Here is a 15,387-nt window from a genome sequence, read left to right as displayed (position 1 = left end):
AGCTGGGTTGAAATAAGATATCAAGGAAGAGTATATATCACCTGGTTTCTTTCTCATGCCTTGATTTTGCTTTTATGGCTGTCTCTGGTAAATGTTGCTTTGCATTTTATGCTGATATGGCTTTGCTAGGAGGGAGAAGGCAGCCCACGGGTACTGCTCAGAAGATAGTAAGCAAAAGGCTGTTATAATGCAGCCTCTTTGTTGTTTTACTCATCCTGGGGTGAATTCCAGCTCTGCTCCTTATTTTTCTTTTTTCATTTTTTCTTTACTATCTGGTCATGAAAACTCATGAAAGGCTATGTCAAAAGCATATGGGCCCCTTACAGTCAGATAAATATTGTTATCAGGTATCAATCAGTCAGTTCATAATCTGAACCTTGGCATTAGGCTTATGGTTAAAAAAAAAAAAAAAGTTTATTGTTTTCTCCCTGTCCCGTATGTAAATGGATATTTACATGTAAACTTCTACACCTGGAGATGAAATTGCTTATACTGTGGATAGGCACTGCAAACCTAGCAACCAGGCTACAGGAACAAAACTCAGAGCTATGTAGAAGACTATCCTATCAATGCAGAGGGCAAGGTTTAGAGACACTGCCAGTGAAAGGCTAGCAACCATTAAGAATAGACAAATACTCAAGCTGAGTTGCCCTTCTGTGACCATTGCAACCAGCAGCACAAAAATGCACTGACAGAAATGATCAAAAAAGCTGTGTCTATGATACGGTGGTGGACGTCTGTATTCATTTTGCCCTGGCAGTGAAACTGAAGCTTTTATTTTCTTCCCTTGTTTCTCCCAATTGTGTTTTATTTTTTCCCCCAATGGAATTTTTCTATGAAGATTGTGGATTGGAAGAAGGGACCACTGAAAACCTATTTGCCTTTGCTTAGATATTTAACACTCTTTTGCCTGCCTGCTCTTCCGGGGGACTGCTACAATGACAGATCCTTCAGTGGTGGATCACATGGCCCAACTGAAACTCAAACTCCTAGAAAAGGTAAGGTAATAATTCCGCAATGGTCACCTTTGCTCTACTTTTTGCTGTTGTGTGTTTATGCATTAACACTGTATTTTAAACAATTATATTTCTATTGAGATACTAAGAAGACCTGCAGAACTGAGAACGTTTATCATCACATAAGCAGAGGCAGACCAATGTGCAGTAGTGCTACAAGTAAAAGCCACTTAAAGATTGTCTATAAGGAAAAACAATTTGTCTGGAGATGTGAATGCTTGAAGTGGCATCTAACCTCTCTCTTCAAGGTGTAGACTTTTGTTGTAGATGTTCCAGACACTTGAGGGAAAAGCTTTCACAAGTATGGAGCTGGGCAGAACACAGGAGACAAAAAAGAGCCTGTCCATCAGGGAAAGGTCCCTACTCCAATTTCTGAGCATCAGGGAGCCACAAGGGGCAGCTGCTCCCTGCGGAGCAGGGAGTTGACCATAACAGCACAGCCAGTAGGACAGGGGCCAGGCCCAAGCAAGGCAAGCAGGGTAGAGCTCGAGATGGTGGCAGGGTTCAACCAAAAGTCCAGATCCATCAGTTAAGCTCATGGTGATAAGGCAGATCTGAGGCCAAAATGGGGAACGTCTGCAGGTTGGGATCAGGGTTCATAGGATCTGTGGCCACTCACAGGCATGGCTGTGGTTGAACTGGAGACCAGTATTCATCCAGTACAGCTCACAAAAGAACTGAAGACCTAGAGCTGAGATTAAAGGAGCTCCCTTGCATATGGGCAGGGGTATGGATGGAAGCCCCAGGTGAGGCTGGTCAGAGCCATTTAGGCCTGTAAGTGCGCTGAGTATCCAAAACTGTCTGGTATCAAGTTCTCCATATGATCTCTCTCTCTACCCTACAAAATAAGTGATGCGTAAGTCTTCTGATTCAATGTGCTATCAATTTCTAGGTCTGGGATGGCCTGGACAGTTGAAAGCATTACTGTTCTTTTGCTATGACTAGATTTATAGTGAGACATTTCATACTTCTATATACTTTTAGTAGCCATCACTAGCTGTGATGGCTGATTTAGCAGTTAAAAGTGTCCCTTGCCTCCATTTCTGCTTTATTTCCTCCATCCCAAACCTGTGTCTGTAATATGGAGTTGAAAATTGTTGTGAACTTTGCTGCCTAACTGACAATCATTTTTGTTGTGGCTCTACCAACAGAGACTAGAAAAGGAACAGGAGAACCTAGAGAAGATGGATTCACCTGTCCCAAGAGCAAGTAAGAGAAACATTTTTTCTGGTTATGGATGTGATACAGAAAGGGCTTAGTGATGTTCTCAGTCATGTTCCTCAGTGGATCACATCAGATGATTTCACCTCCTCCCTAAAAATTTGAAGGGGCCTCTGCCCCTGTGTGCTCAGTGTCTGGGCTTTTGAATAGTCAGAACTTTCTCTGTCTCAGCTTCTGGTGGCATTGACATTGTCTGGAGGACAGGAGAGAGGCTCCAAACTTGAGTCTGTGCTGTTTTAGCTCAGTCTGGGTATCTAAGTATGCATACAGCCCTGAGGTAGCCAATGCAAGTCCCAGTGAAGCATGCACAGCAATATTAATCATCATATGTGTCTTGGTCCTATCCAAGCCAGTAACCTTAGAAGTCTTGATGCAAGGAGAATGGCCTTGCTAAACACTGCAGCTGTCTGCATTTTACTCTCTGAAATTCTCCAACTTTTTTTTTTTTTGGCTAAAGGCAAACAATCAGCTAGTCAGGTCCACTGCCATAACAAAGAATGCCTTCCTGCAGAGGTTTTCTGTTGTGGCTTCTCAGCTGTGGATGCTGGCTAAGCTGGAGCACACTGCTGGTTGTTTTGGTTGTGCTGACACCTATACCCAGAAGTGAGCCCCTGTCTCAGTCCAGCTGTATGCTTAGCATAAGTGATTATGTGCTTGAAAAAGAGTTGTTATGATGGCCATGCCTCTCTGAGGAGTTCAAGAAGAAGGCCCAGTCTATTACTAATGCTGTTCTGCGTGTTTGAACCTGAACGATACATCCTTGTGCAGACCAGAACATGATTTCCAATTTAAAAGAAAAGTGGCTCAGCTTACGAAACAGATGGTTACACTGAAAAAGTTGGTCTGGAGGACTCGATTGGTAAGAGCTGGAACACCAGTGTTCATTTTACCAGGAAACTTGAAATGCCGTGCAAAAAGTTTAATACATTGCACATAACATGCATAGCTTCCAAGCAAGTAGTGTTGAAGGGAACATGCTACTCATGAGTGAACCATCACAGAAGCTGTTGAAAGACTCTTATAAAGACACAAGTTATTTTGAACTCCCTTATTTATCAACTTCTAGCTGGTTCTCTAGCTTTTGTAAAGAATTGTCTAAACCTTGGAAACTTTGTAAGTAAGCTGGGATTCCTTCTCTTTACCTGAACCAAATTCAGGATCTAATTACACATGCAGTGCTTATAATTGTATTATCTGCGGATTAAAGCCAACCAGTAGAAGATCAGTAACATTTCTAGAATTTACTGAGCTCATATTTATTGAGATGATGCGCAAATAGTTGGAAACTTCCAATGCGGTGGCCAAAAATTAAAAATCCAACTTTCAGCTTCAAAATACTAAGTGATGCTTTTCAGAATAGATGCTAGGCATGCCTCCAGTGTATCTGAAAATGTTCTTTTTTGTTTTCATTTCAACAGAGTTCAAAATCAGCTTCTTCTGTGGGAAGATCTGAAAAAGATGATGTTTCAGAACAAAAAGGAAACAAAAGTTGATTTTCAAAACTGAATTTGTTTTGATATGCCATAAACTTTTTTTTTTTTTACACTTTGTACAATCATCCTCTGGATGTGCACAGTACAACTCGAAATTTTCAGGCTGTAATGATTTTCTAAGCCTGAAGCTCTTTTAAGGAGGTTAAATAAGGAGGTTAAAAGTGGGCTTTAAAGAGCAATCTGAAAAGTTTATTTTCAGAGAAGGCACATTGCCTTTGTAGAGCTGCCAAGCAGCTGTGTCTACATGGGCTATAAAGTCAGTATCCATTCATGGATTTGACAAGAAAAGTAGCTTAAAGCTTTTTCTGGAAGAAATCAAGCTATCTCATAACATGTTTTCCAGAATTAAACTCATAATGCAGGTATTAAAATAGCTCTTTCTTTGTGATCCTTTAAAAAGATAATGGACTTTTCCTCCTTCAGGGAACAGACAGGAGGATATGCTTCAAAGTGCCCTGAGGCGAAGGAAAGATCTCCTGCAGGAGCTTAGGGTAAGAGCCTTCCATGTAGTCAAGTAACTGTGAGGAGTGCAGTTTAATGTGGTGAACACAAGAGTAGACTTTGAATGATAAAATTAGATGTTATCTTAAACAAGCAGTGTGAATACACTGAGCCCTGTTTATGAGAAGTGAGCCTCCCAACAGAACGACAAGAAGGAGGCAGATGGGAAGTTGAGGAAAGCCCATGTGCTCTGCTGACTGAGCTTGTGCCCAGGACATGCCCAGTGGTGGATCCAGGCAGGTTAATCCTAGTGCCTCCTGCAAACATGGGCAAGGAGTTGCTGTGTTTCCCTGAGCCGAGCCCTCTCAGACAAAGACCTCTATGTACACAAACAACAGAAAGGGCCAGGTTATCTGCATGTCTGCTGCCCACGTGGATTCAGCTCCTCTCTGTTCTTTAATTCTTTGGCTGGGCTGTATTCAGTTCTCTTCTCATTTAGAGTCATTAGCTGGGTCCTGCTAGTCAGGTAGAGGGGCTGGAGAGCAGAAGTTCTTGCAAACAAAATCTGCATCCACCTCAGTTATCTGGTGTGTTGATGCTGTTTGTTCTGAACTGCTGTATCAGAAGCTCTCTGTGTTAATACCAAAATGCAAATAAGGGACTTCTTAATGCTGCCAAAATAAGGACAACAGTTACTTATTCCTCATTTGTGGACGGAATCAATCATTAATGAAACATTGTCCCAGACATGTTTGCATGTTGGTCTTCACTTCTTTCCATTCCCTCTTGCTCACACTGAAGATTGTATGTGCTTGAGATATGCATGAAGAATCACTTTCTCTATACTTGCACCAGTTCTGGTTGAGTTCGTCCCTTCATGTAGCATTCACTTGTGGTCTGCCTGTTACACACAGCAGTTTCTGGAGCAGTTTGTTAGGTGAGGAAAGCTGTGCCCTGCTGCAGACTTCCAAAGGTTCATCCCATTTAATCCAGGGAGTGTAGCAATACTGCCAGCCTTTCTGTGACCAAATTTTCTTCAAGAAGATACTTGATTTTGCAGGACCAGCACCTTCTGGAAGAGCTGTCACAGCCTTCTGCACTGGCTGGGGGACACCTTAGGAACTGCAGAGCTGCCCCCCCCCACATCTACCAGTTACCTTTTCCAGCACCCCAAGCAGAGGCACCAAGGATTATCCAGCAGCTGGTAAGGATCCTCACTCCTAGGAAACACTGGCCAAAAACAATCCTGACTTCTCCATTTTCTTTTCTTATCCAGATGCCTCCTCAGCCTGCTACTATCATCCAGCAGCTACCACAGCTGCCCCCGCTGATAGCACAGATACCCCCTGCCCAGCCTTTTGCAGCTCCCCGCTCTGGAAGCATTAAAGAAGGTATCATTCCCTGGGTCTAGCAGTCGGGTCCCATCACCGGGCACAGGGAAATACCTAGGAAATGTACCACTGTGAGAGGAAGTTGGATGCTGTCAGGGGACAGCGTGCAACTCAGCAACTGGGTTTCTGCTGGGGCTGTGGGAATAGCACTCTGTAAAACTAGATACCAATTCCGAGAGACTTTTGGACAAACTCTAATTGCTAAAACTAAAATTAAAAAAAAAAAAAAAAAGACTATAAACTCAGCAAAGCCAGGTTAAGGTGTCAGAGAAGCTTGGAGAAGAAAAAACAGCTCGAGCCATGGCACTGAGTAACATTAGCAAGGTCAAACTCATGCAAATGGATGATTCCAAAATTCACAAACTGGCTTCTAAACTCCATTTTTATTCTTTTATTTTCTTAACCTATTGTTTAATCTCCTCGGAACAATACAGGCTTTTGTTATGCCCCATGTTTGGAAACAAGACTGTTCTGAATATAGTACAATGGCAATAAAAAGAGCTTGTTTCTAAACATAGGTGGATGCTACTGTGAAATAATACATAAACCTGGGATGACTTCCCTGTCTCAACCATCAGTCAAAGGTTTCCTTATGGCACAAAGAAATCTCCAGTCACCAAATTGTTATATTTCTCATCTATTTCTTCACTTAAGTCATTGGATTTATTTGAATAAGAATTTATTTTCAAAAACAAATTAGTCCAAATTCATACATGACTATTCTGAAGTTGATATATTTACAATAGCTTTGGTATGACCAGTTAAAAAGAAGAGTTGGTTTTATTTATTTTTTCCTCCTCATATAATTAAAATAGTTCTACTGTGCAAGTCCTTTGTAATTAGGATCCAGAGATCATGGTATATGGATGTGATGCATGTGGAAGGGAATCTCAAGGTGGCACTGCAGTATCATGTAAAGTCAAAGAAACCTCTCATGTGGACAACAATAATCTAGAGCCAAAGCCACAGAGAGTGCCATAAGATGCCTGTCCATGCTCCTAGAGTCTCCTAGAGAGAGCTCCAGTGCACAGATTTTCTCCAGCCTGCCAATGAGCATAGCTAGAGGGGTAGACTTGCAGGGGAACTAACAGAGAGAAGATGCTCAACAGCAGCTTTCTCGTGGAAGGGAGGAGAAACAGGAGACCTGGTCTTAATGGTCTTATTCATAGACATTCATTTTGCACCACCTGGCCACATAACTCTAATATTATCCAAGTGTCCCTTTCTGCTGCTTTATCTCAGTTGTAGTGACCAGCCTGTAGGCTGGAGGGCAGTCCCTACTGAGATGCCTCTGTTGCTGATAAAGCTCTTACTTTCTTCCTTGGGGTGACCTCTTCACAGATATGGTAGAGATGATGCTGATGCAGAATGCACAGATGCACCAGATCATCATGCAGAATATGATGCTGAAGTCTCTGCCATCAGTGGCATTCACACAGCCTGCTGGATCCAGCTCTCCCCTGCTTCAGCACACACAACAGGTAATGACACAGTGTCCAAAGGGCATCCTTACTCACGTAGGACAATAGTTATTGTCCTTTGGGGGCTGCAGGGACTGCACAATGCAAGTTCTGCTGCACAGGGTGTCCTGCAGGTCTCACATGCAGTCCTGTTTAGCATCATGTGAGGACACAACAGAAGATGCCAAATGCACAAGTGCAAACTAGATTCAGTCCAGCTCTTAAAATGTATCTGGCCTACACAGTTGAAGTACTAACATACAGAGAAGAGGTCTGTGCTAGGCATCTGCTGTTGCACCTGGCGCCTTGGGAGCCTGACACCTATTGACTTTCATTGAAACATCATCTGTTGGTCTCTCCAGGTGTCTTCATAGCACCAGTGATTTACTTAGTCTGTAGCAGTATGGCTTGACTTTTGTCCACTTGCTGCAAGCAGAAGGACTATACTTGTGTTACAAATTCTGTAACTGGTGAAATTTGACCTGGCAGTTTAAAACTGGCTAGAGCTGAAGCACAGGTTTTGTGGTCATACTTGGAGCTCCACAGCTCTAGCTACTGTCTCACCAAAAATCAATGGCTAGCAAGCTCTGGAAAGACATGTCTTACAGATATTTTTGTGTGTGGATCCCTATAGGTTTGTTTCCAAAATATGTCTAGTGCCTAACAAAATGTAGGTAATTTTGAACATATCCTTAGGTGCACGGTTCCTAAGCTATTTTTAACAAGGTGTTACATAGCTCCTTAGCCACCTTAAGTGCTTTGGAAAAATGTATTTCTAGTCTCTAGTCTGAGGCATTTATTACCTAAGCAGCAAGGACTGTTAATCTTCAGGGAGGATATCTTTGTGTTGCAAAGTCTTCCCCTATATTTTTTCATCCCTTCCATTTTCAGGCTAAACATGACTTCCCAGTGCTGCAAGGAGGATTTCTGTTCTCTTTGTCTTGGTGATTGAGGTTGCCATTTATTAAGAAAGCAACACCCACACTTCTGCAGTAGTTGACCAGTTCACTCCCACCTTTCCTACCTGCTATTCGCAAAAGTAACAAATGGCTTAAAATCCCGTGCCCTACATTTAACAGCAGGGTAGGAAACACAGCCTCCCATAACCCATCCCCATGGCCTCTGCAGTTGGAAGCTGACATCTTTTGCAGCTGTTGAGACCAAATGTCTGCCTGAGATGGAATGCCTCCAACAGCAGCTGCTCACTCTCACGTTTCAGGACACTGACGTCTCAGGAGCCAGCACCACCATAGCCAGCATGGCATAAAAGGGATCATCTATTTCCTCAGCAGCTGTCCTGGGACTGATTCATTGTGGACATGGCAGGCAGCACTGGTAGTTCCTCAGAAATGTGTCAGAGCTGTGCTTAGCATCACCTTGGGTGAAAGGGTCTGCATCTAAAGGAGGCAGCAGATGAACAGTGTTCTCCACCTTTCTCTCAGGGCTACTCCACCAAAAAAATGTAGGTTTCTCTGACATAGCGTGGTGGGACAAACTACTCTGAATAGCCCGGTGAAATCTGAATTCACTGAGCATTTGCCAGACCCTGTATGTTTGAGCCTGTGAAACCAATCTCTGGGCACGAGATGAACTTCCTGTACCAAGAGGCGACTGAGTGGGAAACCAGCTGCTCAGTTGGAGACCTTAAGCTCCCTTTCTTGGGGGGTACAAATTCAACAAATTGCCCTTTACCTCTCTCCAACTAGGACCTGCAGCTCGCCACTCCCATGGCCATGAAAGCAGACAGGCCCCAGCTGTCCGCAGTGCATCACCACCACCATTACTCTCCCCCGGGGCTGCTACCCCCAGCCATGCCTGCTGGTCTCCTGATGCCAAGCGAAAGGCTCCCACCCACATCCTCAGCTAGTCATTGGGCCAGCAGCACGCTCCCAGCTGTGCAGATGTAAGTCAATGGACTGTGACGATATGAGCCGTTTTACCTGCTAAATAAGAGTTGGCTGTGTTTTGCGTTCAGGCTAACATTCCCCATGGGATTTATATTCTTGAAACACTGCTGAAGTCCCCAAGCAGAGGTATACAGCCCTCTCCTCACAGGGCTCACTTGCCTGTGCCTTTCCTGCTTTCTGGAAGCTTGTCCTCGACTGCTTTCTAGGTGCAAGGAGATGATACCAGGGACTAGTGCCTGAATAGGCACATGAGCAGCCACGCTGCCCCATAAGCCAGCCTGCTCATGCCAAGGTGTGGTGGTTTTATGCTGATGGGCAACTAAGTTCCACCACACGGCTCTCTAGCTCCCCCTCCTCTGAAGGACAGTGGGAGAAAATATGTTGAAAAAAAAAAGCTTGTGGGTTGAGACAAGGAGTGGTTTAATTGGGGGGGGGGGGGGGGGAAGGCAGCAAAGGAAGAAGAAAGTTGTTCTTCTCATGACTTTTAATCTGTCTTCTCCCTCTTTAGCTACCTTCCACCGTGAATTATGAGATTCTATACATCTATACTGTCCTTTTGCAGCTGCAGCAAGCATGGGCTGTTGGCTATTACCAAACACAGTAAAGACATTTTTCTTGTTGCAGGTGGCCCACATACTGACAGTATGTGTTCCTCTGCAAGTGTACCATACCATCATGGAGATCAACCTGTATTTGAAGAGTTCCTAAATAATCTGACTGACAGCCTGATGTCTGTACATCTGCATATTGTTGGTACAAGAAGTGAGCAAGAGAAAGACTGCAGATTCTCAGAAAAAATGTACCACACGCCTGCAATCTACTTACCCATTTCTGCTTATCCATTGTTTCCTCACATATTCCAAGCCTAGAGCAGCAGCAAGCAGTCACAACATTTTTGCCTTTTTTTCCACAGAACCAAGACATCCTGTCCCAAACAGTCCCACAGTAACTTGGGGAAATGCCCCTTTGCTGAGTGGACAGCTCCCTTCCTGGGGAGGGTAATGCAAACTAACACAGGATTCCTGAATGAGGGATTAATTGCCAAAATTCATCAGCTAACGTGTTCTTCCTGTACTGGGTTTACATGACAAGGTGTTGGTAGCAGGGGGGCTGCAGGGAGGCCTTTGTGAGCAGAGCGCTGGAGCTTACCCATATAAGAAAACAGCCAGCTCTAGTGGATTCCAAAAGGGACCTGCTGCTGGCAAGAGCTGGGCTGTGAGCAGTGCTGGCTGTACCTATGTGAGAGCAGAAAGGGAAAAAAAATGTTGTGCAACAGCAGCTGGGAGAGATAAGTGAGAAACTGAGAAAGAATTTTTCAGACACCGCAGTCAGTGCAGCAGGAGGGCAGGAGGTGCTCCAGGCAGGCAGCAGCAGTTCCCCTGCGGCCTGTGGAGAGGCCCCTGGTGGAGCAGGCTGTCCCCCTGCAGCCCATGGGTCCCACACGGAGCAGATCTCCACGCTGCAGCCCGTGGAGGAGCCCCCGGTGGAGCAGGTGGATGTGGCCTGGAGGAGGCTGCGGCCCATGGAGAGCCCCCGCAGGAGCAGGCCCCGGGCCGGAGCTGCAGCCCGTGGAGAGGAGCCCACGCAGGAGCAGGGGGTCTGGGGGGAGCTGCCGCCCGTGGGGGACCCGAGCTGGAGCAGTTTGCTCCTGGGGGATGGACCCCGTGGGACGGAGCCGTGTGGGAGCAGTTCTTGAAGAGCTGCTGCCCGTGGGAAGTCCCCCACGATCAGTTTGGGAAGGACGGCATCCCGTGGGAGGGACCCCACGTCAAAGTGACTGTGAAGGAGCAGCGGAGATGAGGCATTACGGACCGACCGCAGCCCCCGTTCCCCTGTTCCCCTACGCCGCTTGGGGAGAGGAGGTAGAGAGAGAGGATTGGGGGGGGGGGGGGATGTGTTTTTAGTTTTATTTTAGTTCTCACTGCTCTAATTTGTTATCAATAGGTAATAAATTACATTAATCTCTCATATGCTTGGTCTGTTTTGCCTGTGATAATAACTGGTGAGTGATCTGTCTTTCCTTATCTCAACCCACAAGCGTTTTTCAACGTACTTTCTCCCACTGTTCTGTTGAGGAAGGAGAGTGAGAGAGCAGTGTGGTGGTGCTGAGCTACCTAGCGTTGTTAAACCACCGCACCTCTCTCAACCTTTTTAGCTTTACTTCCTCACAGGTAAATTTGTACTGCAAGAATTACCTGTCTGGGGAATTAAAAATGAACATGAACAGTCCAAATGCCAGTTACTTGCACAGTAGAGCAAAATCCTGGCATTTGATTTTCCTAAAGATCAGCACTCCGCCCTAACTGCATGAGTTGGATTGACATGGCTAGCAGTATTTGAATAAATAATTCTCAATGGAGAAAAACAAAAAGAAAATTGCTTATGCGGTCGTCTGGTTTGAACATCAAGTGCAATGCCGGTGCCTCCAACTATCTGCAGTTCATGCGTTCTGCCCCAGGAGGGCTCTGACTCTCAGTCTCTCCTGAGCCTCACATTCACAATGCTACCTATGGCTTTCTTTCCAGAGTTTTTGGAGTGACTTAAGCAGCCTGGACATGTGTATGTATATTTGTTTCATTATTTCTCAACCTTTCCCTCATGCAATCAGGATTTAGACTCTGAAAAATAAAATAAAATAAAATAAAAAATAAAATAAAAAGAATCCCAGGTTTCTTCCTTTTTTTTTAGTACAGTTTTTTCTTACAGAACATTAATCAAGCTTTTTCCTTTTTTACTTTTCCCACTAATTTTCAGATGCCAGGCATAAAAGCCCATGCTATCCTGGGTGTTTTGTTTGTTTTCTTTTAGAATTCCTCGGAAGACCCACTCAAAGTTTTAACCAAGTGATATCTTTTCCATGCTCTCTGCAGCCTAATTATGTTTAATGCCGAAGGAAAATCAGTGATTTAGTATCGTTTTCTTAAAGTCTTCCCATCTTCACCTGTTTTTAAACAAGTTATCTGCTGTAGGACAAAGGAGATATGTGACTCTGAATGCTGCCATGACTGTTGAAACATTCCTCCAAAATAAAAAGAACTTATGCTGTTTTTCCGTGATGCAGTTTGTGACCAAGTCTGAGGAAGATAACCCAGGGACCTACATTTTATTTGAAATTGCTACTCAGAAGAGAAGATATTGCACTCGGTATAGATAATCCCTGATAGGTTACATTTAGTCCAGTTTGCCAAGAACTTTTTTCAGTAGGTAAGCAAATACGTTTGACAAAAGGAGCTGATCTGTACCATCTTGGAAAAAAACTTTCAGCCTGTGGCAGTGCTCAGTTTCCGCTACACTTGGAGCTCTTATCAAGCTGTCAGTCCAGGTGGTCATTCCTGAAAGCATCCACCTTTGATAATATGTTTTCAGATCAGAAGAAGTCAGGTATTTCCTACCACATTCACAGAGAGATACTTTATTAACTGGGCTGGAAAGAGAGGGACTTATACAAATGGGTCTCTCACTCTCTCTCCCAAATCTTTTTACTGGTTTTAGTACAATTTATGTATGTTAAACACTAGAACATTTCAATAGATGTTCTCCTATGGATGGGCCTTCCCAGTGCTACAGAGATTAAATGACTTAACTATAGAGAACAAGACTCAGCTAATAACAGTCATGAGATAAAATGAGATAACAGCAGTCATTTCAGAGATGTGTATCTTAAAGCAGGTTTGCAGGACTAAACTTTTTGCAAGGAACATTTAGCACCCCCTCAACCTTCCCTTCCACCTCTAGATTAGGCATTACATTTGAAATAACCCTTAAATGTTGGACAATTTATTCCAGTATTTAGCTTTGGTCAGTTTGCAGACCAGCATCTACAAGGACCATGTACTTCATTATATACTTCTGTGTACTGTCTGGGTCAGGTGCTCTCCCTACAGGATCATGCCTCCTGCCTCCATTGCTGGAGCTCTCACAGAATCACAATGGTTCAGTTGGAAGGGACCTGTGGAGGCCATCTGGTACAGCCCCCTTGCTCAAGCAAGGCTACCTAGAGCAGGGCACCCAGAACCATGTCCAGGTGGCTTCTGAAGATTTCCAAGGAGGAGATTTCACAGCATCTCTGAGCATCTGTGCCAGGGCTCTGGCACCTGCACAGCACATCAGTGCTTCCTGGTGTTCAGACAGAACCTCCTGTGTTCTATTTTGTGCCCAGTGCCTCTTGTCCTGGCGCTGGGCACTGCTGAAAAAAAGCCTGGCTCTGTCCTCTTTGCACCCTTCCTTCAGGCATTTGTATACATTGATCAGATCCCCCACAAACCTGCTCTTCTCCAGGCTGAACAGTCCCAACTCTCCCAACCTCTCCTCATAGGAGAGGTGCTCCAGTCCCTTGATGATCTTGGTAGCTCTTTGTTGGACTCTTTCCAGTATGTCTACATCTCTCTTGTACTGAGGGCCCAGAAGTGGACACGGTACTCCAGGTGCAGCCTCACCAGTGCTGAGTAGAGTAGAAGGATCACTCCCTCAGCCTGCTGGCAATACTTTGCCTAATGCAGCCATGAATAACATCAGCTTTTTTTAGTGGCAAGGGCACATTGCTGACTCATGTTCAGCTTGGTGTCTACCAGGACTCTTAAGTCCTTCTCTGCAGAGCTGCTTTCCAGCTGTGTGATTCCCAGCATGTCTTGGTGCCTGGGGTTGTTCCTCCCCAGAGGCTAGACTTGGCACTTCTCCTTGCTGAACTTCATGAGATTTTTGTCAGTCCACCTCTCCAGCCTGCTGAGGTTCCTCTGGATGGCTGACTGATGAGTCAGCCACTCCCCCCAGGTTCGTGTTGTTCATGAATTTACTATCCATGAGTTTACTACCCCATGATCCGGATCCAGTTAATCCAGATAATGCAGATGCATCCAGTTAATGCAGATGTTAAATAAGATTGGACCCAGTATTGACCCCTGAGTAACTCCACTCATTACTGACTTCTCCCCAGAAAAAGCATCCACAGATCACTAAAATCACAGACCACAGCTGAAGCTGCTTGTGCAGCCCTGATCCAGCTGTCTAAGAAAGCAGTATTACAAGACCAAATTTAATTACATGATTGTGTAGTGTGTTATCCGCAGGAGTCCATGAGTTAATTAGCATACCTTAAAATACTGTTAATAAACTGGTAAGCCACAGTGGTGGAGTAATCTGTAAAGCCTACAGGACAAGTATTCAAAGGGTGCTGTGAGTGATATTTCCAAATAACAAATGTCACTGCTGGAAGCTAATGGTTTGCTCTCTGTGCTCTGAAAACAATGAATAATTTTATGGCTATTTACTACGCAAAAGTTACCTCAAAATACGTCTCCCCCTTCTATGACCATTTGCTGCATGGAGGCTCTGTGAATGGGATGAAAAGAGACTCAAAATCAAAGAAGGGTTATTTAAGCATGGCACCAGGAGAGCTTGCTGCCTGCAGGAATGATAGTGTGCTGGAACAAATCTAGGGAGACAACACAACCTCCATACTGAGAGAGCTTCTAGAGCTGTTCAGGCAGACAAGGGGTTGTCTGTAAACAGAGTGGATCCTGCCTTGAGTAAGCTTCTTAGCTCTCTTTTCTTTGGTATGTGTTAGTTAGCTAGCACAGGTCAATTCATTGTAACATAGATCAGAAAAATTGTATGGCGTGGTGGCTAGTTTACATGTAGTGCCAGCACATTAACAAGCTTAATAGCCCTGAATAGTTTCACCTGGGGCCCCCACCAGGGTTGAGGTTTAGGGGTGAGCAGCAATCTCTTTAAGCTTGGGCCTGTGGCTCATGGGTCACGTTGACCTCTTCAGTGTAGGCTAACTTTAGGGTGGTTTTGCCACTATAGATGTGCCTGGTGATTATGAGGCTGTGCCTGACTCTGACTGCCATCAGTGAACCTGGTCCTGACCTCAGGCTTTTCTTATCTCCATAGTCTTTTCTTGCAGCCTTGAGCCTGGGCTGCCGTCCCTGGGCATGACCTGCTCACCTTGTCTGGCACTGTGGGCTGGGGCCGTGTCCAGTGGGGCCCCTGCCTTGCTGGCATTGCACTTGTTCCCCATCCTGTTGGGAGCAGGTGGGCCTTGCTGCACCAGAACACGCAATGGAGAACTGCAATGTGCTAGTGTGGGTATTTGGTCATGCTTCATTGAGACAGATATGTAGTTTTGGGCAGTGCGTTGCTCACTTTGCAATAAGTGGTAGTTACTGAATGTTAACTTATGTATTTTCACTGTCCTTTAGTTTTTGTGTCTAGGATAAACATTATTGGAACAGTAGAAAATTGAATTTCAAGATGGTCAGAGAATACGTTTATGGTTGGATAACAAAACACATATGGCCCCTGGTTAGGACAAGCAGAATGCTAATATTTATTCCTGAACATCCCAGTACTAAAACAGGCGAATTACCTCCTCCCTCTTAAAAGCTTCCTGTGTGCAGCACTGTCTCAGCAGAGCCACTCATTCCAAGGACGAGCAGCACAATGCAACCAAAAGCCAG

At 44.8% G+C, this 15,387-nt stretch overlaps 1 protein-coding gene across 2 annotated transcripts; it reads left to right on the top strand.

The window, feature by feature from the left end:
• On the top strand, positions 1-11,522 carry C6H21orf58 (chromosome 6 C21orf58 homolog). 2 transcript variants are annotated; one of them, XM_013171750.3, is made up of 8 exons: positions 1-998; positions 2,168-2,225; positions 4,154-4,221; positions 5,232-5,375; positions 5,448-5,562; positions 6,904-7,043; positions 8,729-8,925; positions 9,554-11,522. In XM_013171750.3, exons 1-8 carry the CDS (start codon positions 939-941, stop codon positions 9,567-9,569), a joined length of 798 nt encoding a protein of 265 aa, XP_013027204.3. In that variant the 5' UTR covers positions 1-938; the 3' UTR covers positions 9,570-11,522. The 2 variants fall into 2 exon arrangements, with proteins under 2 accessions (XP_013027204.3, XP_047903070.2); XM_048047113.2 differs by having other exon boundaries at positions 5,232-5,562.
• The last annotated feature ends 3,865 nt before the right edge of the window (positions 11,523-15,387 follow it).

The sequence above is a fragment of the Anser cygnoides genome, chromosome 6 (assembly GCF_040182565.1).
Source record: "Anser cygnoides isolate HZ-2024a breed goose chromosome 6, Taihu_goose_T2T_genome, whole genome shotgun sequence".
In the NCBI taxonomy this organism is placed as follows: Eukaryota; Metazoa; Chordata; class Aves; order Anseriformes; family Anatidae; genus Anser; species Anser cygnoides.
The sequence above is the reverse complement of the archived record's forward strand: the minus strand, read 5'-3'. Positions and strand labels throughout refer to the sequence as shown.

Bases quoted from the DNA above. Each gene is read 5' to 3' on its own strand.
- C6H21orf58 (XM_048047113.2), top strand. From the start codon at position 939: ATGACAGATCCTTCAGTGGTGGATCACATGGCCCAACTGAAACTCAAA. The intron at 999-2,167 runs GTAAGGTAATAA...CTCTACCAACAG, and splicing joins AACTCAAACTCCTAGAAAAG to AGACTAGAAAAGGAACAGGA. The intron at 2,226-4,153 runs GTAAGAGAAACA...TTCCTCCTTCAG, and splicing joins TTCACCTGTCCCAAGAGCAA to GGAACAGACAGGAGGATATG.